At 33.6% G+C, this 22,296-nt stretch overlaps 5 protein-coding genes and 1 long non-coding RNA gene across 7 annotated transcripts; 4 read left to right on the forward strand and 2 right to left on the reverse strand.

Annotated features, from left to right (window-relative positions):
- The first annotated feature begins 677 nt into the window (after positions 1 to 677).
- On the forward strand, positions 678 to 8,453 carry LOC132912980 (homeobox protein AKR-like). The gene is made up of 5 exons (XM_060970852.1): positions 678 to 870; positions 3,967 to 4,235; positions 4,310 to 4,551; positions 4,656 to 4,826; positions 4,954 to 8,453. The coding sequence occupies exons 1-5, from the start codon at positions 813 to 815 to the stop codon at positions 5,213 to 5,215; spliced, it is 1,002 nt and encodes a 333-aa protein (XP_060826835.1). The 5' UTR covers positions 678 to 812; the 3' UTR covers positions 5,216 to 8,453.
- Positions 1,899 to 14,573, reverse strand: LOC132913009 (uncharacterized). The gene is made up of 2 exons (XR_009659313.1): positions 14,447 to 14,573; positions 1,899 to 3,429 (listed from the first exon to the last, which is right to left on the reverse strand). It is a non-coding gene; the product is annotated as an uncharacterized LOC132913009 (long non-coding RNA).
- LOC132912986 (uncharacterized) lies at positions 9,891 to 15,860 on the forward strand. Of its 2 annotated transcripts, XR_009659306.1 has the most exons (6): positions 9,891 to 11,291; positions 12,867 to 13,171; positions 13,380 to 13,716; positions 13,891 to 14,028; positions 14,176 to 14,842; positions 15,659 to 15,860. XR_009659306.1 is itself a non-coding variant. In XM_060970863.1 (5 exons), the coding sequence occupies exons 2-5, from the start codon at positions 12,889 to 12,891 to the stop codon at positions 14,330 to 14,332; spliced, it is 915 nt and encodes a 304-aa protein (XP_060826846.1). In that variant the 5' UTR covers positions 9,891 to 11,291; positions 12,867 to 12,888; the 3' UTR covers positions 14,333 to 15,860. The 2 variants fall into 2 exon arrangements, 1 of the variants encoding a protein (XP_060826846.1); XM_060970863.1 differs by having other exon boundaries at positions 14,176 to 15,860.
- LOC132913002 (E3 ubiquitin-protein ligase RNF34) lies at positions 15,724 to 17,972 on the forward strand. The gene is made up of 6 exons (XM_060970885.1): positions 15,724 to 15,860; positions 15,956 to 16,148; positions 16,263 to 16,344; positions 16,610 to 16,862; positions 16,948 to 17,122; positions 17,211 to 17,972. Exons 1-6 carry the CDS (start codon positions 15,813 to 15,815, stop codon positions 17,381 to 17,383), a joined length of 924 nt encoding a protein of 307 aa, XP_060826868.1. The 5' UTR covers positions 15,724 to 15,812; the 3' UTR covers positions 17,384 to 17,972.
- Positions 17,973 to 18,795: 823 nt separating this feature from the next.
- LOC132912996 (large ribosomal subunit protein bL17m) lies at positions 18,796 to 19,787 on the forward strand. The gene is made up of 3 exons (XM_060970878.1): positions 18,796 to 19,205; positions 19,270 to 19,480; positions 19,564 to 19,787. Exons 1-3 carry the CDS (start codon positions 19,008 to 19,010, stop codon positions 19,695 to 19,697), a joined length of 543 nt encoding a protein of 180 aa, XP_060826861.1. The 5' UTR covers positions 18,796 to 19,007; the 3' UTR covers positions 19,698 to 19,787.
- LOC132912977 (2-oxoisovalerate dehydrogenase subunit alpha, mitochondrial) lies at positions 19,693 to 21,868 on the reverse strand. Its single transcript, XM_060970847.1, is given in 9 exon segments — positions 19,693 to 19,835; positions 19,837 to 19,905; positions 20,007 to 20,270; positions 20,363 to 20,566; positions 20,651 to 20,795; positions 20,948 to 21,109; positions 21,184 to 21,379; positions 21,463 to 21,672; positions 21,745 to 21,868. Coding segments are annotated over 9 exon segments (1,347 nt in total). The 5' UTR covers positions 21,808 to 21,868; the 3' UTR covers positions 19,693 to 19,801.
- Positions 21,869 to 22,296: the final 428 nt, after the last annotated feature.

Consider the following 22,296-nt stretch of genomic DNA (forward strand, 5'->3'; position numbering starts at 1 on the left):
CAATACAAAAGATATTTTTATTCTCAATTCCTTCGCCGCTCTTCGGCATCGCTGTAAACAGTGAAGTGTTTTCAATTCAAAGCAAGAAAATCCCAATTTTTTGTTATCGCCTGTCCAACATTTTTCAGGCAGAATATATTATTATTTAATTTAACATTTAAATATATTATCACGAAGAACATATTTGCTGATCGCAAGGAATAAGCGAAAGCAAACTCGAACGAAAGGAATAGCAACTAGGAAGTTGTATTACATTTAAGAAAGCTAAACCGTCTCGTTTTTAAGGTCGAAGGAAATTAAAGTGAAGAGCGTCACGCAACGTCTAAAAATGACGAAGAAAACAAAGTTCTTTTGTGAATTTGCTAGACGACACAGCTGTGTTACGTGAAAGGCGTTTGAATACGACATCAATGTCATTTTTTAAACGAGAATCAGCGATGCAACAACAGTATCGGCCAATAAAGGAGAAACGACGGTGTTTAAGGTGATCGATAATATCACCGGTCCTATCCATGACATATCTTGTAAACGAAGGAAAAGTTCTGTGTTATTTCTATAAATTCTGATAACAAGTGTCAGATTCGAAAAGCAAAAGAATAAGAAACGAGGAACGATTTAATAATGAAAGTAAATGTACGTTAATCGTTCAAACGTCAATACAGAGTGCAAGCATAATCGTAGGAAGTTTGACGTACGATCGAAGAAGATTTGGAACATCGCGATAAATTTTCCTCCATCGTTTTATCATCGCGTCGAGATATTTTCTACAACGTATACCGAACTTTTTAAGTTCTTATAATTACAAGAATATCATGTTACCACCAGCCGCTATGCACTTGGAACAGAAACAGAGTACCAAAAGAATGACAGGTACACAACAACAATACCTTCATCAGTATTGTAATCAATGTTGTCACGATGATCAGCATCAACATCCTCGACATCCACAGAAGCAGCAAGGTTGTCATCGTTATCGTCGTCATTATCGCAATGATCATTACTATCGTCATCACCACCATCGTTGTCATCGTCATGATCATCATCATCATCATCGACACAAACATCAACTTATCTCTCAAACTGATCAACCGTCACAACATAATTCTCGCCATTCACGGAATACGGATTGTCGTCGTACAATGTCCCCTGTGTCATCATCGATTATGCCACATAACGATGATTCTCCCTCGACTCAGTGTACGGATACGTGTGTGACAGGTGAGTGCGACGATAGTCATCGATTCGAATTCGTCGAATTTCTTTAGAAACGTAACATTTGCGTAATTCTTTGAATTTTTTTACGAAGAAAAGGTAATACCGTGGACGAGTCTCCTCAAAAGAGTTAAACGTTGTACAACGTCCAATACGATCGGAAGAATAATATTTGAGGAATATACTCGAATGTAAAGGAAAATTTGATATGGATATTTCGAAATATCTTCGAAATAACGTATGCAGTTACTTAACAAAATCAATTTTTCTAAAATGCTTGATATGACATGACATGATGTCCCTGTAAGCATTTATGTAAGCTCCATGGGGCACCATTTAAGTTCATTCATATCAGCTGTTATCGTTTACTATACGCATCCAGAGATAGAAGAACAATTTTTTTTTTTTTTTGTTATTTAATTTGCGAGAAGATGGTACGTATACATGTATTAGAGGTGGAAGAGCAAATGTGAACAATTTGTTAAGCAATTGCTGTCAAAGAAGGGAATTTTAATTTTTGGCAAGTTTATTTTGGGGAAATTATCGTGCTTGATAAGCGCAGGTTGAAATTATTCGTTCATGGGTTGGTTGATCTTGGGTATGACATCCATTTAGAGCGGTAATGTTTGGGAATTATCTGATTTTTTGTTAGAAACGGTTTTGTTTGTCAGTTTCAAATCCTATAATACGTGTTGCGTACGTGGTTTATTGACTAGGAGTTATCGATACCGGATAAGATCTGGAGTAATAAATTACAAGTAGTACAGTATCCGTTGATATAGATAGTTGGAATACGTATCAGTGAAACTTATTTACGTCTTTAATGCTTTTGATCGGTGTATTGAATGCAAAATATGCCGGGCATCGTATACGTAAGCTTATGTCACGAAGGTTACAGTCAAATAATTCTTATGTAAGTCTTAAATTCATTTTCAACGTTAATGACAAGAAAGAGTGCAAAGAAAATTCAAGCGATACTTTTCCTATGGTGTAGCTATGATTGCGTTTGAACTTTTTGTTTATTTTTCAAAAATTTCGCAGTAGTCGAACCAAAATAGAGAGAGAGAATTCATCGAGAAAGTAAAGTCAAAAAATGAACAGGAGAAAAATCTGTGTTGTATACGGTGTATAATATTTTTGACTGCAACAGAAGCACTAATTATTAACATCACGTACTTCTATGATGATCTTTTGGAAAACTTCCAAATGTGTTACGGGTCACCGACTGTCAGTATTACGATGTAACTTTGTAGATAGATATTAAGATATTCTATGAAACTTAATTTCGTAATATTCTTACGTTATCCATACGATACTTTTAAATTTATTTTCCAGTTGCTTCGCGATATTTAAAAGCATCGAGACGCGATTAAGATATTTTCATTACATCTAAACCACGAAATCGTTTGAAATTTAAATTATGTCGCTCGTCTGTCTGTGTTTTAAAATTCCAACAACTCTGTAGATTTAATTATATTATAATATTATTTTCGAATGTCTCTAGGACAAATTGCAATTTTGAAAAAAATCAGGTGTAATAAAATTATAATATTAATAGATAGCCATACATCAGCCAATGTTTGCCATCGGTCAAATTATAAGTTTAACGATTCCGAAAGCACATATTATGGTTTAACGATAGTTCGTTTTTCTATTTTACATATTTTGCTTGCCAATATATTTTGAAAATATGTAAGAGTAATCGCAAGCTTATTTCTTTTCGTAAAACAATGACATAATTTACTTTAAGACGTTACATCTTCTAATTATATCGATTTATCGAGTTGATTGTTTGAAAAAGAGATGCGGTTACGTTATTAGATAGCGTTGTGCGCCACTAGAACGCACGATGCATCTGTAAACTCGCTAGCAACTCGTTGTATATTTAGCTCGATGGACGAAGAAACGTCTCTTCGTGTACCGACCAAACTAAGGTCGCTAGGTGGCTTTTTCCTTCGGTTAGCTCTCTGTTCCATCAAACCGATAATGTTTGAGATATAGTTCTGTTACTGTATGCTATTCTTATCATCTTTGTTGATGTTGTCGTCGTCATCGTCGCCGCTATCGACATCGGCATCACCATCGCCATCACCATCGCCATCGGCATCGCCATCGCCATCGCCATCGCCATCGCCATCGTGACACTCGACGTCGTCATAGTTTTCGTCTAGCCGCGAGGCGCTTGGATCCTAATTTTGTGCTGTCGGGTTACTGGACCTTACGTAACCACAAATTCAAACGCTAAGATTAGTCGACGGTGCAAACTAACCAGGATCGCAAATTTAGTTCCCGGGTGTATATATTTACGGGGGGTGGGGGGAGGGAAGAAGGAAAAAACGAAAAAGAAAATTACTATTGTACATATGAAAAGGATAAAAGCGAAGAAAATAGTTGCATTTACGTTATCGAGATATTCAAAAGGGGAAATATCGGAAGGGAAGACGAAATGTGTGAAACGAGAGAAAACTACATCTTGTCTCGTTCATTTCTTATCTACTTTCTATTGTCCGACGATTTCATGTATATGTTTTAAAAATTCTTAGTTCTAAAATCTGAATAGCTTAATCTTGTTGATCGTTTTATGCGTATCTATTTTAAATAATGTAACGATATACGAGGAATATGTTCGTTTTGAGATTCAATGAGATTTTTTTCTCTTTTCTTGAAAATGATTGTAAGGTGCGAGAATGTAGACGAGTGCGATGGCGAAGAACTGTGTAAATTTAATTCAATGATTGTTGTTTTATGTTTCAGCGAGAGAACGTTTTCCTTCATCAAGTAGTACCGACGACGATCAAAGTGGTTCTGATACGGAACACGACTCGAACGCGTTACGCACTAAAGTTCATTCTGAAATAGTTCATCACTCTGGTAACCATTCCGTGAGAAAACGTCGTGGAAACCTACCGAAACAGTCAGTGAAAATTTTAAAACGATGGCTTTACGAGCACAGATACAACGCATATCCAAGCGACAACGAGAAGACGTCGCTGAGTAAAGAAGCGAATTTGACTGTACTTCAGGTAGATACGATACTCTACTGCTCTATTTAATTTTCATTTCGTGACCTTTTCGACGTCTATTCTCGTCATTGTAGGTTTGCAATTGGTTCATAAACGCCAGACGGCGAATTCTACCAGAAATGATTCGAAGAGAAGGCCACGATCCTCTACAGTACACGATATCTCGCCGCGGTAAAAAGATGCCTGCAGGAAGTCACCAACAATCATCCGGTCTTGGTTCAAGATCCAATCAAAATTGGGATTCGTTAGCAGGCATGAGTGCACCGAAACGTAGTAAAGATCACGATTACGAGGATCCTTCTGGATTAATGTATCGGTTGGTTATACAAGTTACCCTTTCATACTATCATACGCGATGATTGGTCATCGACAACGTTTCGTATTTCATAATTTTCTTCTTATTGTTTCTTTCTTTCTCAGAAGCGAAGAGGATAGCCCAAACGATTATGAGAGCAGCTCTCACAGCGAAGAGGAACGTCCATCGACACAATGGCCGAGTGTAATAGTGTACCCTTACACGGAAACTAAAATTGAACAAAATAGTCAACTTGGCCCTTACGACGAAACGATTACCCACCCAGCGCGACGAGGGTAGGTATATATTTGGTATACACCGTCGCGGTTTTTCATTATTTCGACTTTATAACAACGCGTGTCGCGCTAATAACGAAAAGTCGACCGATATTCTTATTTTTCTTTTCCATTTTATCCTGCTCAGGGACGATGACGAATCTTCCATGGGAAACGAAGCTGCATATTGGAGTGCCCCTAGACAACATCTTATTCAATCTTCTGATGTACAGCATGAAACAGAAGTATATGGTACAAGTAATGCTCACAGTCCTCATACAGATGAGACGCCACCTCCGACACCACCAGAAGAGGATAAAGACAAGTTCAAGTGTCTTTACTTACTGGTTGAGGCAGCCGTTGCCGTGCGACAACAGGAAAAAGAACGTGAGAGGGCTGTACCGGTTTAACGAGAGCAGCGTTTCTCGTAGCTTATATCGATGTTTTTTTTTTAACCTTCGATTCTCGATTTTGCCATGAAGAATACAAAATAATTTTTTCGCTTTGGTATCAGTGATAATAATATTGATAATTTTTCGTTCTTTTTTCTTTTGTTTCCCTCTTTTTTTTTTTTGCATCTTAAACTTCAACCTATGATATTTTTTCCACTTTTAAATATTTTCTCGTAGTTTCAAAATTCGCGAATCGGATAAAAGAGAATCTGACGATTTACATGTTTTTCCTTTCTAATATTTTAGTTCTTTTGCCAATTTTTTTGCATATATGTACGCACATGTGCAAACAGGTACGTACATGTATAAAGCAAGGAGAATAGTAAAGACTTTTGAACTTGATGAACAACCAGAAGTATATAGTAACTAGCCATTAAACAATTGTGTATATGATAGTGTTCTTCGAATATTGTGATTGTCGTCTTACTTACGGCACGTGATTTATGGGTGCATTGTTTTAAAATGACATATGTACAACGAAAACTCACAAAAGTACACGTGCGAACGGTATTGTTACTGTTTTTTTAGTATTCGTTGTATTGTTCGAGGCAGTAATAGTTCTTCCGAGGGAAGACCGCTCCGATTATACTAAAGCAGTTCTGCCGTTTTGTTGAAAAAGTAACATATCACGCATATACACAACATCAATACCGAATATTGTATCGCGTGATGAAATGACACTGAATAAGAAAGATACGTTCTTTTTGTTTCGGTGTTTGTCTCTGTCTATTCTAATACACTACTGACAGAACAAACGTGAGATTGATGGTCAAACAAGTGCCAAAATATTATGTTGCAAGTAAAAGATTGTGGTACAAGGGGAAGAGTTAGATCGAATACCGATTTACATTCTCGTTCAAGTTTTTATTCGTGTATCGTAATTCATCAGAAAAAATTGTATAAACTTTATAACACGCAAATTTATTACAGATGCGCGACTGTTTTCTACAATTCATAGGGAGTAAGGGAGAAGTAATTGAAAGAGAAGAAAAGTAAAAAGAAAAGTCGATAGTACGTCGCTGATATAATACTGAAAGAACTTTAATATTTACGCGTTTCCATTCTCTCTGACAAATAAAAGAAAGAAATAGACTGGTTAAGTAAGAACCTTTTAAGCTCTGCCTTTTATTGTACTTTAGATCGTTTCTTATATACATTTACGTTATAATAATTTGCCAAACATACTATAGCAGAAACAGGCCAAAGAATATCGGAAACATTTTCTTATGTTTCGTTGTCATCTTGATCACTTTACTTCTTTTCTCTGTTTGTTGATATTAATTGATCGAATTAATCGTATGACGTTAATAGTTGTGCGTAGTTCCTGTCCATATTTCAAAGTTATTATACAGTACTTAGATTCGTCATATATCATTTTGTAAGCACAAGTAGATATTCTTCTTTCTTTTCTTTTTTCTTTTTTTTTTTTTTTTTAAGTAATCTCTCTCTCTCTCTTTCTCTCTCATTATTATTGTTAAAGCAATATGCAGTAACCTACAGCAATTGTGATTTTTATGGCGTTTACATTCGCATTTATGTTAGATAGATAAGAAGACTGCTCGAAAAGAGATTTGTACACATAGTGACGAGCTTGCATAAAGTTAACGCATCTCCCTTTTCTCCCTAAGACAATCGAACGGTATTAGGTAAAGGTAATGATATTTATCAACCGTTCGTTTTCTGCAAATATAAGAAGGAATGTCTTTTAAATAAAAGAAAAACGATACACGAAATACGTGAACAGCGTTTACGGATCACAGTAAATGCATATATCGAATACTAAGCGCATGTGCCTATTAAGAAATAGATTTATAGATGATAAGTATATATACATAGATTTATATTACAGCCACATGATTCAACGTACGTTATACAAAAGCACGAATTTTTAAACGTTCGTTATTTGGAAATTAGCGTCATGAAATATGAATCACGTATAGGAAAATCATTGGTACAAACGCCAAAGACTTATAATATATAACCGTTAGTTATATATTATATCCAATAATTAAGTACTTTAATTAAATCCATATAGAATCCTTTTTGCCGGGTACGTAGCTAGTTAATGTGTCGATCGTGTGCTCGAGCGTTTGGCATAATTCGTTAAAGAGATAGAAAAAAAAGGGGAAATAAGAGAAGGGGGAGAGGAAGAAAAGAGATGAGGGATAGGAGGATATGATGAGGATCGAAGGAAGGAGAGAAAAAATGAATAAGAAAAAGAAACAAACAAATGGATAAGGAATTCTTAGGGAAATGTGCCTATGAAATGTGTACTGCAACATTAATTGTGGCGCATATCGTGAAAGTGTGAATGTAGACGCGAACGTGGATCGATGCAATGGTATGACTTACAAAATAAGTTTCTATGTATGTATGCATCGATACGTGAGCTATATCCAAATCGTGTTCAGACAAAACGAACTTCTTTAATGTACAAAATATGATTCAAATTTATTTTTAAATTGCGATAAACAGCGGTTGCGAGACCGTTACGTTAAAAACTGTTAAGAAAATACTTTACGATAGTTTAAGAGTAGATCTTTCTCCGACAAAAGATAGGCTTGCAAATATGATAGTCTTCGATCGATAAGACATTTTTCGATCATACACTAAATAACGTGAATTACAACGACGAGGATGATGACGAAGACGAAAACGGCGAAAACGACAAATATAAATATCGGAAGACATACCGTTCGGAAATACCGTTCCGATTCCGATCTAATTGTTGCTGTTACCCGTTCCCATTGTTTCTAATATACCCAAATCGTCTGATTTACGAGTGGTGTATGTTAGCATTACAGTTTACCTCTGTTTCGCGTACTCCCTTGCCTGATAGTAAAAGCAAAAGCAGAGTTGAAATAACGCGTGCAAGCCAAAATTATTCTCATAACGACATGTATCTTTATAGTTCCTAATTCATTCAAAGTTCGCTCTATCTGAGAGGCAAGGGGTACGGAAGAAACGATAAATGGTAAATGATCGTATGAGAAGCACCAGTCGTTGGTTCGTACTAAGTCGCATAATTATAAAAGCAATAAGCGTGCCTTGTTCGAATGTTCTAAATGCATACTGATAATGATATCTAACGGAAGGTAGTGTCGAAACGTTCGCCGAATTCGTCGAATTTATTTCTAATGTATTTACGATTTTGGAAACGTTAGATAAGGTAAATGAAATAAAAGCATACAGAGTTCGCGTTTCAATGTTGGTAAATTCTCCTCTTTCATTAATAAAAAAAAAAAAAAAGAAAAAGAAGAAAAAGAAAAAAAAGAGAAAAGAAAAAAAAAAGGAAGACAAAAAAAGGAGAAGAGGAAAAAGGAGTTGTTGCATCAGTTGAAACGTTCGATCAAATATTGGAAATGTACGAATTGGGAAAAAATGGTCATCTACAGGAGAGGTAGATGGAAAGGAAGGCATTCGTTTCATGTAAAATCTTGCATTCGTACGCGAAGCAAGTACGTACTAAGGAATTTTTCCAGATTACCAGTTTGTTGTTTGTGGCCAACAAAAATATTAAATAATGAATGAGCGAGGAAAAGAAGGAGAGTTGGAAAAAGGGGGAGAGGAAGAGAGAATGTTTGTATTTGTTTTATCTACGCATTATTCTATTAGATATACCGAATTCCGAGTAAACATATTCGGTCAAATTAAATATTTTCATATACTCTTATATATCAACTAAGATTATTCGATAAAAACGAATTAAAAATAATATTAGTATAATGTACAGGACAATTAAGGGAAAATTCGAGAAATGTAGAATAGTATGAAAGATGGTTTTTGTGTGTTTATTACGTAAGGTCATGTTTTTATATACAAGACTTGCTTGTTTCAGTTATTACCTTATATACAATTCTTAAATCTATAAATGCTTATTTTTGGCATTATTTCTGTACAAATACGAATAATACGCGTATAAGCACATGCACGTTAGTAAGTACACGCGACCAGGTGTACAAATTCGTTGTTAGTTTCTCGTAACGCGTAACGAGTAAGAAAAATATTTTATTGGAAAGGATTAATAATATAATAAAGGTTCTCGAATCCCAGTGTTACGTATATTTCTTTGTATGTACGTAATCCATTTTTTAGGGGAAAAGGGAAGAAAGAAAGAAAGAAAGGAAAACGTTTTAATGACTTATTTAGAAATTTGATAAGACGTACCATCTTAAAACTTGTACGATTTCGAATGTTGTCGTTTTGGTCAACTGTCCTTCATAACGTATGTACATATGATTCGAGTGCTCTCTTCCCAGCCCCGTCTCTCTCCCTGTCACTCTCTTACTTTTGAACGTAATTTCAAATATTTTATCGAAAATATTTACTTTAATTTCTTTAACAAGTAGAACGAGAGAAGAAAACTTTTGATTGTCCTTTATACGTAGATGAGAAGATTTATTAGTTTAAAAACAGAAGAATCTTCGCGATGATGGTTCGTGGTTTCCTTCGGAATACCTTCGTTATATTAAGTTTTGCTCGTCTCGGTGATTCGTATTTTTACATATGTTGTATATAAATATAAGTTTTTACGATTTAATCTTTTTTTATTAGTTACTAACGGGCTTGCATTTTTCTAGATTTGAAATATCCAGTGTTATCATAGTAAATATCCATTTACTTTTAAATTGAATCGAACGGCTGAAGAAATAACAAAGAGCTAAAAGGCATCTTTTTGATTTTATCGGAACTAAAATCGAACAACAGCTAGTTAAAGAAACATTTTTATTTCGAGGTAACGTTATTGTTTTGATACTAAATTATAGCAGTGATACGCATTGTATATCGTTCCTTCTGTTTTTCTCCCTTTCTTACTTTCTTTTCCCATATATATGTATATAGAAATTAGAATACTTATACCTATTAATTACGCGCGTGTATCAATGAAAACTTTTTTATTCGATTCCACTTAGCTGCGTTCGCAACATTTTGCAGCGTACTTCGGCTAAAAGTGGAAAATATTGATATTAAAATATAATATAAAATTGTTTCAATTATTTACTATTACTTTGGCCAGGTATGTATATCTGACAATGAGTCAAGTCTGCGTTTGCGCTCGTTTGCCCGTGTCGGTTCTCCGAGCAATTTACAATTAAATATATTGTTCAATTAAAATGTTTGTAATAAAGTACGTTGTGAATTTTATCATATTTCTTTATTATGAGTTTGGTCATTCGATTACTTTTATCAAGCTACGATCTACCATAGTTTTATGAGAAGAGTGGATAGAGAAAGAAAGAAAGGAAAGGAAAGTAAGTAAGAAGATTTGAGTAAGAAGATATGGTATCGCATAATAAAACGATGGGAATGAAAGTCAATAGCACTCGATAGTAACGTAAAGAACGCGAATACACGTGAGTGGGAAGTAATGTAACGGAGGATAACGCGCGAACTCGTAAAATGAGAAGCGCCGAGTGGATTACCGGTCAGTTCGAAACCGAGGCGAGAGTCAGTAGCTTCCTACGGTACACAAACGCGAACCATTACGTGATACATATCCAGTACGCGGATTAACTTTTACACAGTTCGATGAGAGAACTGTTGCATACGCGGTACACGCGCTAAACTACACTAAAATATAAATTACCATAATAAATTGCTACATGATATGCCATATATATGTAGACACGATACACAATTGTATATTTAGAAATAAAATATATGTCTGTGTAACATGTTCGCTTTAGAAATACGGAACGAATAGCAGTCGTTTTGGACATGTAAAGAAAATAGTAAAATTCGTCGACTGTAGACAGATAACGTGTGACCGTACGTGTTACAATTACAATCTGATGGAAGAGACAGATGCAGATATTTAAAAAAGAAGAAACATCGACTTGTTGTTAGAGAAATAAAGAAACTGGTCCTATCGGATTTCTATCAGCAGCGAAGAATCTGTGGTATTAAGTGCAATTATGTCGTAGCCCTGATAATCAGCGTCCATCAAAATTAGCCCAGTTATAGTACAACGACCGTCCGAGGTGCCTAACGCACCTTGATGAAACAAACAACGTGTCTCTACTGCAAATTGAAGGTATTTACTACATTACACCGACGTGTAACGATCGATTCTTAATTCTCTTCTAATTATATGTCTGCTGAACTTTCCTCCTAGAGTTTCTTCTCTATCGTTCGTCACGTGTCCTTATCTTTTCCGTCTCATCATTGTTTCAATCCCTAGCTTTATTCGATTCTAACTTTGAGCACCTTTACATAGACATGCGATAATAATACGATGTACCTATATTATTCTTCGATTTGAACGTGTCTCTATTTTTAACAAAGCGACCCTAATAATAAACATAACCATCTCATTCGAATAGAACTAGGATACACTGGGAAACGGAGGAAACGTTGTGATGTAAATGAGAAATTATTGAAAACAACAGTTCTTTATTAAAGGTAATAATCGAGTCGAACGATTAAGCAAAATACTTAAATGCCGTGAATACGTGATACGTGCGCAAGGAAATTAGAAGGTAACTGATAATTTAGAAGTACTAAGGGAGGAACGAAGAAAGTAATGGGAAGAATGGAAAATTATGACTGAATCGAAGGAGGCGAAGGAAGAAAGAGAGCAAGTGCCTAGAAAATGGATAGCGATAGGAAATCAAAAGACAGAAAAACACGAAGGAAGGGAAAGGAAGCATACCGTATTATTCGTTACTTACGACCCAAATTTACAACAGGGCTTAACGGTGCAAACGAAAAACGTATGCGAGGTGATTGCTTAATTCGGTGTCTCAAAATTCGATTCATCGAGCGAGCCAGTTTCGTTTAATCTTGATTTCGGTGCACGTATTAACGTTGATCGAGGAATATCAACAGAACTTTATTTACACATGTATATATGTGCGTGCATACGAACGTACGATATAACATACCTATATACTTTGTTATATCGCTTGGTTGACCCACCTTTTCATTTCCTTTAGATTTTCTGCTAGCACTTTCAAACGCGCTATAAGAAACGCTGAACGCGCTCTATGTACATATATGTATATATATACGTGTATATATATATGCATACGCGCGCGCTTAAGCGTCGGCGAAGAGTCATGATAAAGATGATTTACAGAGTAGACTAATTAAAATAGGAGTTTACATTTCTTACGCCTAGTCAAAATAGATCCTTGTTAGATAAATGATAACGCGAACACGTGTACACTTTGTTGTTTTCACACTATGCACATATACGGTCTATGTACGGTTTATCAACGCCAGATAATTGCGATATCGTGAAAGAACGGAGTCGATCTTTTCGTAATATCCTGTCGATAAAAGTTAACATACCAATGATCCTCCGTTACCGTTACGATTGTGCTTACGATTACGATTTCGGGAATGTTAACATACGCTGAACACGTTTCGCGGTTGCTGCGTGATTGCGACTATTGCTATACGATGCCCTACATCGCCGTTCGACGCGTACCGTGCATACAAAGATATCGCATGTTTATGTGTTCATACGATGTTACACAGATAACGGGAATCTTTTTAATTCACGATTCTTTCTATGTTAAATCCGATACGAAAACGCATGCCTCAGGATTCATTGATTCTCTTTTTTTTTTTTTTTTCCTCCTACGATATCTCATCCCGTTTTAAGAGTACGCAAGAGAAGAGAAGAGATGGAAAGAAAAAGAAGCATACTGGCACTGGTTGGACTAATTCTATTTCTCAAGTCTTCGAATACCGAAAGCGGTAGCAGCAGTGGCAACGGCAACAGCTATAACGGACACTTATTTTCTCACCACCATCGACAGAAGAGACTGCTTTGGATAACTAACGATGGTCGAATAGCTTTACCACCAGGCACCATTATGACGATAACTCCAACATTGGCGTTACCCTTTGTCAGATACCCTCCCTATGGTTTTCTTAGCAACATGACTGTTAGTCTTCCCTTTACCAGTGAGTACATATGTCTATCGTCGCTCCTTTCATCTCTTATCTTCGTTTCTTCATCTTCCGTCGTTTAATTACGTTATACGCATCCCTGTTTCATGTATAGACCTTTATCGATCTTTCCTGCTCCAACTGCTTTTTATCATCTTCCCTTCCTTTTTCTCTGCTCTTTTTTCTTTTCCTTCTTACTTTTTATTTGTCATAATTTTTACAGTCGATTTCGACAAACTCGGTTTAACCGATAACGAAAACCCTTACGGCGCCTTACCATCGGCGTTTGATACTACCGCAAGGGATCAAGGATCGAATGCCGCAGAATTTATCGCGACATTCGTAAAACGTGGAATCAGCAAAAGAGAGGCACTCGCAGATTTGCCAAAGAATGCGCTTTACGGAGGTGAAAGAGCTCTTTTGTATGGCACCGCTGAGGATATGCTCGCAAATTTCGGTTTAAATGGAAAAGCCTGTCTATTAAGGGCAATCTGTGAAGTGCAGGGACATCCCCTAAGCAATTTCGGCTTAATCGGGGAAATGCTCAAACTCTTTTTCACGTAAGCATCTTTCTCACCTCACTCTCTACATGCATACCATGTACTTAATTTTATTTATTCCGATTTTCTTCTTCCATGATCCTGTTTGGTTATGTGTATGGTATCTTTGAAAACGAAATTCAAATTTCCTAACGCGTTCCATAACGCGTATATACATGTGTGTATTATTTACAGTGCTAGCAAATCACCATTTTCGAATCTTTTAAAAGAATATGTTGAAGCTGAAAATAGAGGCAAGTTTCATGGAGAGTGTTGGCCTTACTTCAAAGATTGTCCGAAATCGTTATTCCGCTTATCAGAGAATAAATATACGTATGTAAATATATAAATAAACAAATACAATTTCAATAACCATTTCATATCATACCTATGTACAAGTGCATACGCATCTACGCTTTTGCGTGTGTGGCAATTCACATTTATTTTATAAATTATTGATTATGTTACATATTTTTCCAGGAAAGATGCCTTCCACGAAGATGCTGCAACTGTCGAGTCGGATGAGATAGAAAAGAAAAATCGATACTTTCCTTCGATCCAGTCAATGGATCGAGCAACAAAGAGAGAAAGTCAGTTTTCTCGAAATTTGAAACGTACGATACACCCGTTTATGTAAATAAAGTCACTCGAAGCTAAGTCTAGATACATGCATATAGTATATATATTCCCAAGTCGAAAAAAGGTATGACACGAATCAACTACTGTATGTATATGTACTTAACTTACTTACGCGCATCTTTCCTTTCCTTCGAAATATTTTTCTTTGCTAGGCTTGTCTTTAAAGCCAGATCGAAGTCCATTTTGACCAATACCCACTTATTACTCCTTGAATTCCACTATCGTAAACTGAAAAAAGCTGCGCTTTCTCGACTTGATGGAAAATCAAATATGTAATTGCATTTTACGCTTTATCGGCCCCCCATTGTGAGGCATACGTCGCATGCGTGCATGGCGCGTGCACGATCTTTCATCGCCATATTATATTTAGTAATTTATTTGGTGTTCGTATCGTCCTAGATCATAATAAAAATACAGTAGAAAAGTACCTTTCAGTCGTTTAAAATTACACAACAATTGCGATTCCGATCATTTTTTATTGTATCGATGTGCGTTCGAACGAATACACGTATGTATGTATGTATGTATAGTGTATATATACTCTTATTTCTCGTCATCTTCTCTGTATAATGTTCCGTATACAATTTTCTTGTACGTGTATATACATGTACGCGTATTAAAATTTCAACGTGTAATCAACTACACAAATTTATCTATCTAAAACACAATTAGGCCAATTCTATAACAGCATATTGCAGTGAATGAAAATCTTCTTACTACTATATTTGTCGCTAGATATGTATACCTTGTAAGAGTAATTAACAGTTTTAATAGTATGCGCGACGAGCAAAACTAAAATTGTTTCACATAGTATAAATATCTGTCAACTAGCAATAGGTAAAACGATAAGAAGATTAAAACAATGTATAATAAGAAAATTAAAAATTAGAATATTATTATTAAAAGATAAAAATATAGAAAATTGGAAATAAATAAACATTGAATCTCAACTATTCAAAATTATACTCGACGTTATGCGACATGTGTGTAGTTTTCGCTAAATTCTGGTACTGATAATACATATATTGTAGATAAGTTGTATTTCCAATATCGAATATGTGATAAAAGTTACGTACGTAGCAATCATACTTACACGGTATTGCTTACCAATTATTTATTACATTACATTTCCATTTATCGCCATCTGTAATAAAATCTTGCGAAATTTTGCTGTATTTTACAATATTTTATTACCTCGTATGAATTTGTCATGGTTCTACTTATCAAGTTGTGATGTTTTGAAACACTCTGGAGGTACATCATAAAAATATAGCGTGTTTTGATCTTGCTCTTTTTTCATATACCTTTTTATTAACATTTATAGTGAAAGTGCATTTATAATTGAAACTACTTATTTACTTAAGTTGTACTTACCCTTACTACTTATTTACGTAATATTTATTTTTGTCCGGCTGTGTAAACTTAACCTCTAAATTTTCAATTATATTTTTATTATTACATTATTCTTATAAGATAGTATGGCTTGTGAAGCTTGTAACGTGAAATTCAGCTTCTTCACACGCAAGGTAAGAACCATTGTATTATATATGTACATGCCTTGTTATTGCTAAAGATATGTTAAAAATGAGTACTTTATTTATTTACTATGAAATATTTTCAGAAACAATGTATGGATTGTTTGAGGCATTTTTGTTCCGAATGTGTAATCAAGCGTTTGGACAAGATGTTAAGTTGTAATACTTGTAACATGTTGTCACGAAGACCTTTAACACGAAGTCTAATCGTACAAATACGGTCTAAAGATATACAACGGTATCTGTTGGCAAAGAAAATACCGATTAAAGGATGTATCGGTGTGTATACCGCAGCAAGAAAAAGTTTAAGTTACAGAAGATATTTAACATTTAGAATTGCTGACAATATCTTTTAGTTAATATTCTTGTTTCTCCTTCCCATTTTCATTACAGAAAAGGAAGACTTGATAAAATTGTTAATGACATTTGCTAATGGTACTAATGTTCATTTGAGTACGGAAGATGCAGGAAACATGTAAGTTCCATTTTGCGTGGAACTGAAAGTTGCATGGAGCAAAAAGATCCCAAAGTTATTTCATCGACTCTAAATTCAAAACATACGATATCGACGTTAATTACAAGTATTAATATCGTAGATTTCTTGTTTGAGAGTTATAGATTTCTGTAGTATCGTGTATATCTAACAAAAAAAAGGGGGGAACATTCATACATTTGTATAGAAATTACAAAAAAATGAAAAGTATTTAACAAATCATTTCTTTATTCAACTCTAATTTCAGTGATAATTCTCTCCCTAACCGATCAGCAACTACAAATGATGAATATAATACACAAGTTTTTAATCATACACATGAAATCAATGCTCCAAGAGTTGATGGCAATGAAATTCCAGAAACAATTTCTAGACTTAACTTTTATTCGAATGGAAGAGCGGAACCGGTACATTCGGTAGAAGAAAAGATTTCAAAAGTTTCTAATATTCAACATTCTGATGTATGTGTAGAAGCACCTATGATATGTATAATTATAGCAGTATTGTTTTATGATTATTTTCTCATAATAATGTGTGTATGTATTATTATATTTCTTCTGCTTCTTTTTTTTTCATTCTATGTAGAATCCTGTAAAATTATCTGACATAAATACATTATCAGAACTGGAATGTTTAAAGGTGAAGCAATTAAAAAATTTGCTAAGTACAAATCGAGTTGATTATAAAGGTTGCGTAGAAAGATGCGAATTATTGAATAGAGCTTCCAGATTATGGGAAGAATACAGACAATCAAGGATAAGTAAGATACAACTCCTTTATCAAACATTTGGTCATTTGACTTTTTAAGAATAAAAAAATGTTTAACTTGCACACTTTATTCTTAATAGGAGCTGAAATTTTGGACGAAAATCTGTGCAAAATTTGTTGGGATGAACCAGTTGAATGTATAATTCTGGAATGTGGCCATATGGCTTGTTGTTTGAATTGTGGCAAACAAATGTCGGAATGTCCAATATGTAAACAGTATGTAGTGAGGGTAGTGCGATTTTTTAAAGCTTAACAAAAATACAGTAATGTTTAATACCATGGAATATGTAATATTCAATAAAACAAAATCGAAAATGGGACGAATATAATCACTGCCATCGTGATATTTTAGATTTAGTGTTTATTGGCACATTCTATTGCCATCATAAATTATAATATAATTGAAACAAAATATAATCTTTTATATTAATGCAAATGCAATGAAATAACATGTATTAACATATACCATAAATATGTTTCAACATTTTCTATAAATATTTTTATTGAAAAATATGATCGAAAAGAAGGAGGCACTTATTTGGATGTCTATTAGATATATGTAAGCATTTTGCTCTACTTAAAGAAGTAGCTAATCTCTGATACGAGCGTAAATTATAATCAACAGCCACCGAGTGCATTCTCAAAGCTGACCGACGACTATTGTCGACAATACGCTACGCAACGCAATTGCTGTCGTTCTCATTTGTGGTCGTCAAGTAACACTACTACGAAGCGCCATATCGAAGAAGTTAAAAGTTTAAAGTAATCAAATTCAGTAACGACCACTGTATGCTTTTATTCTCATTTATCTTTGCCGAAAATAAATTGATTGAAATTGGTAACCTCGTTGTTGTGACCTCTTTTTATCAGTAGAAATTTACGAGTCATCAATTTGAATTAACTGTTTATTATGCATCATACATAATGTAACAATACATACATATTTAAAACTCTTGACCATCCAAAGTTACATTATTCTATTCTATAACTGTTATACTTGTCGAACTGTTCTTTATCATTTTTTGTTGCGACATTTTACAAAACAAGAAAATATGTTGAGTCTACATGTATGTTTAAATATATAATAATAGAACAATACAAATTTTCTACTAACATACGCATAACTATGTAACCTATTAATTTTAATCATTAATATGTTTCGGATCTTAAAAATATGTAATAATTTTATTTTATTTTTTTATACATATAGCTATTATATACTACAAAATCAATTTTTAAATTTAATGTTTTGATTTTATATATGTATGCAATGCAATATATATATATCAGTAACAACAGATAAATATTAACGGTATTTTAGAAAATTCTCCCTATTCTTATGCTTTCGCTTATAATTTATTTACAATTTTTTTAGTTTTATCGAATTATTTAAATATTGTAATAAAATTTGTTCATCATTAAATTCTTTTATTAAAAACTTATTGCGCTATATAACTATATATATAATTTTTCAGGTTTGCCTTTTCCACTGTTATAATGATACGATATCTATTATATAATACTATTATACGATAATATTGAAATCATTAAATTGATAAAACTAAAAATTTAATAATGTAAGGCAATATTAAAATTCAACAGGACGGTCGGTGATAAATATTGGTCAATTTTAAGTTGATTTCAACACGTCTTTTCATAAAATAAAATATAATTAAAATCTGTATAGTATGATAGATTAAAACAAAAACACGACGTGATGTAAAGATCACAAAGAGTATTCCTTGATATTAAAATAAGAAATTTCATAAGATTAACTGCAAAAAAAGTGTATAATAGCCTTTATAGCAACAAACAATACATTAATTTAAAAACATTACGGATAAATAGTAGACTACCATCCAATATAAATAATAAAAATGAATCAGGCGAAGATTGATAAGTTAGTTTCTAGGTTAAGGTACAATGTTGGACCAAAACCACGCAAATTAAAGAATGTAGATGGTCCAGAAGGAAGAATCCGAAAAATTAAAAAGACATTAACTGCTGTAATTAAATATGAAAGGATTGAGTTAAATTATGCAAGGGCAGATGAGACAAGAGGTTATGTTGAACGAGTGAGTATCATGTAAACTGTTCTCGATGCGCGTTACCTTTTATAACATTTTGTCTCTATTATAGTTAATATCAGAAGCCTTACGTCATGGTCCTCAACATACAGAAACAATGGAATTAGCAAATTTCTGGATAACAGAAAAACAACTTATCCATAAACTTTTTAAGGTTCTTGTACCAAGATATCAAAACTATACAACTTCATTTACAAAACTTCATAATGCACCATATATATATCCGGGCTATGCATATAAAAGGGCTGTTTTAGAATTGAAAGGTGTGTTTTATAACAAATTTTATTCATTTACAAATTTAAAGAAAGTCACAGCTGAAATTAATTAATATTAATTGTAATTATAGGGAATGTATATCCCGCTATAGAACAATCCAACCCATATCAATATAATTTACTTCACAATATATTACTGGACGCAGCTAGAAAAGAGTACAGAATGGAAAAGTATAAAGAAATAGCTGCTAACTTGAATGTTTAGAGTGTATGTAAATGTTTTATTACTAAACGATATAAAAAATATCCAATATCAATATAAATTAGTAAATAACATTGATTTAGCCTACTATTATCATTTTGTTGAATTTATTTATTAAATCGATTATTGTTGTTATTATCATTCAAAAAGGTGCAATGGATAATGTTTGTGAAATTCCGTAATATGTTCCTCCATAGAATGCATTTGTTTACTGAAATTTAAAAAATGCATTAGTAATCAAAGAAATTTTAAAAATTCGTTTATAAAATATTTTGGAGGACAATGTTATTAATTTAATGTTTTCAAACAAACCTAATATGCTTTGGCATTGTGTGGTATACGTCCGTGAATAATTCTTTCCAGCATGGTTTAAGTTGCTTTTCTGCTTCCGCAAAAGCAAGTAAAACAGAATTTTTTATACGTTTCTTTAATTCTTTATCTTGTTGCTCACACCACAAACCGATCGATTCAATATAATTATGATACCTGGTTATTGGTGTATAATGATTCCAATACTCTATTTCATCACTTGATCGATATGCAGTACTATCATCGGAAGTACTGTGGTGGCCGATTCTGAAATATATGTCAAGAAAAAGAGAAACTATGTAACATAGAATATTTTAAAAAATTAATATGTACAGAAAAAGAATAATGCTTTTGTATACCGATAAGTCATAGCTTCAATTAAAAAAGGTTTCCCTTTTTTAATGCATAATTCGCGAGCAGCTTTTGTTGCATAATACATAGCAAGAACATCATTACCATCTACACGGATTGTCGATATTCCATATGCTGGTCCTCTTGCTGCAATCCCATCACCTTTAAACTGTTCTTGAGTAGGAGTTGAAATTGCATAACCATTATTACGACTAGAAACAGATGATGTGACAGTTTTTTAAATATACGTTTAATGCACCTTCATATTTTTACATATAACAGACAGTTAACTTTACCATATAAAAATGATTGGACACTCCAAAGTTGCAGCAAAATTAAAGGCTGCATGAGCATCTCCTTCGCTAGCAGCTCCTTCACCAAAGTAACAAACTACACATGCATTCTTTTTAGACAGTTTAAGTGCGTATGCTGTACCTACAGCTAAAAATGATTAGAATGGCAGTATTAGAATAATTAGTATTATATCCTAGTAATAACTCTATATATATATGTCTCATATCATGATGAGACACTTATGTTGTGAATTTTAAAGAAATTATTGCATAGCTTGAAACAATAAGAAACAACAATACCTTGAGGTAATTGTGTTGTTAAAGGAGATGAAATAGTAACAAAGTTCAATTTTTTTGATCCATAGTGAACAGGCATTTGCTTTCCCTTTGAAATATCTTTGTAGTTACCATAACATTGATTCATAAAGTCTATGATAGAATGTCCACGCCATAACAAGACACCTATAAAATTATTTTATAATAAATGATATATAATTCTAATTATTAATTAAATACATCAGTATTTTATTCTATACCTGTTTCTCGATATTGAGCATATATAATGTCCTCCAATGTGATAGCAGCTGCAGAACCAATTTGAGTAGCCTCTTCCCCTGTATTGGTTATGTAAAATGATATACGTCCTTGTCTTTGAGATTCGTATAGGATTTTGTCCATTATATTCAGAGTAATCATTTTATCATATATTCTAATCATAGTATCCTGATCTAACTTAAATGTGAGAAGAAAAACATATCATTGAGAAATTAAAAAGAAGGAATTATTTGCATGTAACATTAATAAACATTAGTTACCTTGAGATCCTCTGGTAATTGTACATGTTTATGCGATAAATTTAAAATTCTAAATGTTGGTAAAGGATTGTAACATTGCTTGTCAATAAACTTTAATTCATTAGTAAAAATAGTTTGTATCCCTAAAAAAGAAGGGTCTTTTGTATCAATGACGGAACCAATTTTAGCATTAGTAGTTTTATTGGTAGAGTATTGTTGTATCCATTGTACCTAAATTCATAGAACAGGAAAGATTAAATTCAATTTAATTTTTGTACTACTTCTAATGTCTTCTATACTTACCTGCTGTAATGCATTTTTGAAATATATTCGTTTCCCGTATTTGAAAAAAACCTTTTTAATCATTGCTATACGGACAATTATATTTGCAATATTCAAGTCTTTGTCACGATGGTTACTGGCAGTACTGATTATCTTGTTTTCATTTTAAAATTTATGTAACAGTGTTGTGTACAAGGTACATGCGTGCGCATGAATAGCGAGGAAGGGGAAAGAGAAACACTAGTGCTTCATATGCACTAATACTACTAGTATCAGAGAGGAAATTTTCTTTTGTCCCAATTATTAGGTTGTCTTTCGCTATCTGCACGTAGCTGCTTTATTTAATATCTATACACACATGAAACCTAATCTGTCAAATGTTGTGGTCTTTATCTTCAGTCGTCTTCTAGCTGTCGTAGAATACATTTCGTTTTCATTTAAGTCTTAAAGCACAAAAGAAAAAGCATATCCGACTTATAACGCTGTATTGTTTTAAAAAAGGTAACAGTGATATCGCAACTGGGATTCATATCGTGTATGGGAGTAGTACTACAAGTGTTCAGACAGTTCGTA

Source organism: Bombus pascuorum, chromosome 12, assembly GCF_905332965.1.
Source record: "Bombus pascuorum chromosome 12, iyBomPasc1.1, whole genome shotgun sequence".
In the NCBI taxonomy this organism is placed as follows: domain Eukaryota; kingdom Metazoa; phylum Arthropoda; class Insecta; order Hymenoptera; family Apidae; genus Bombus; species Bombus pascuorum.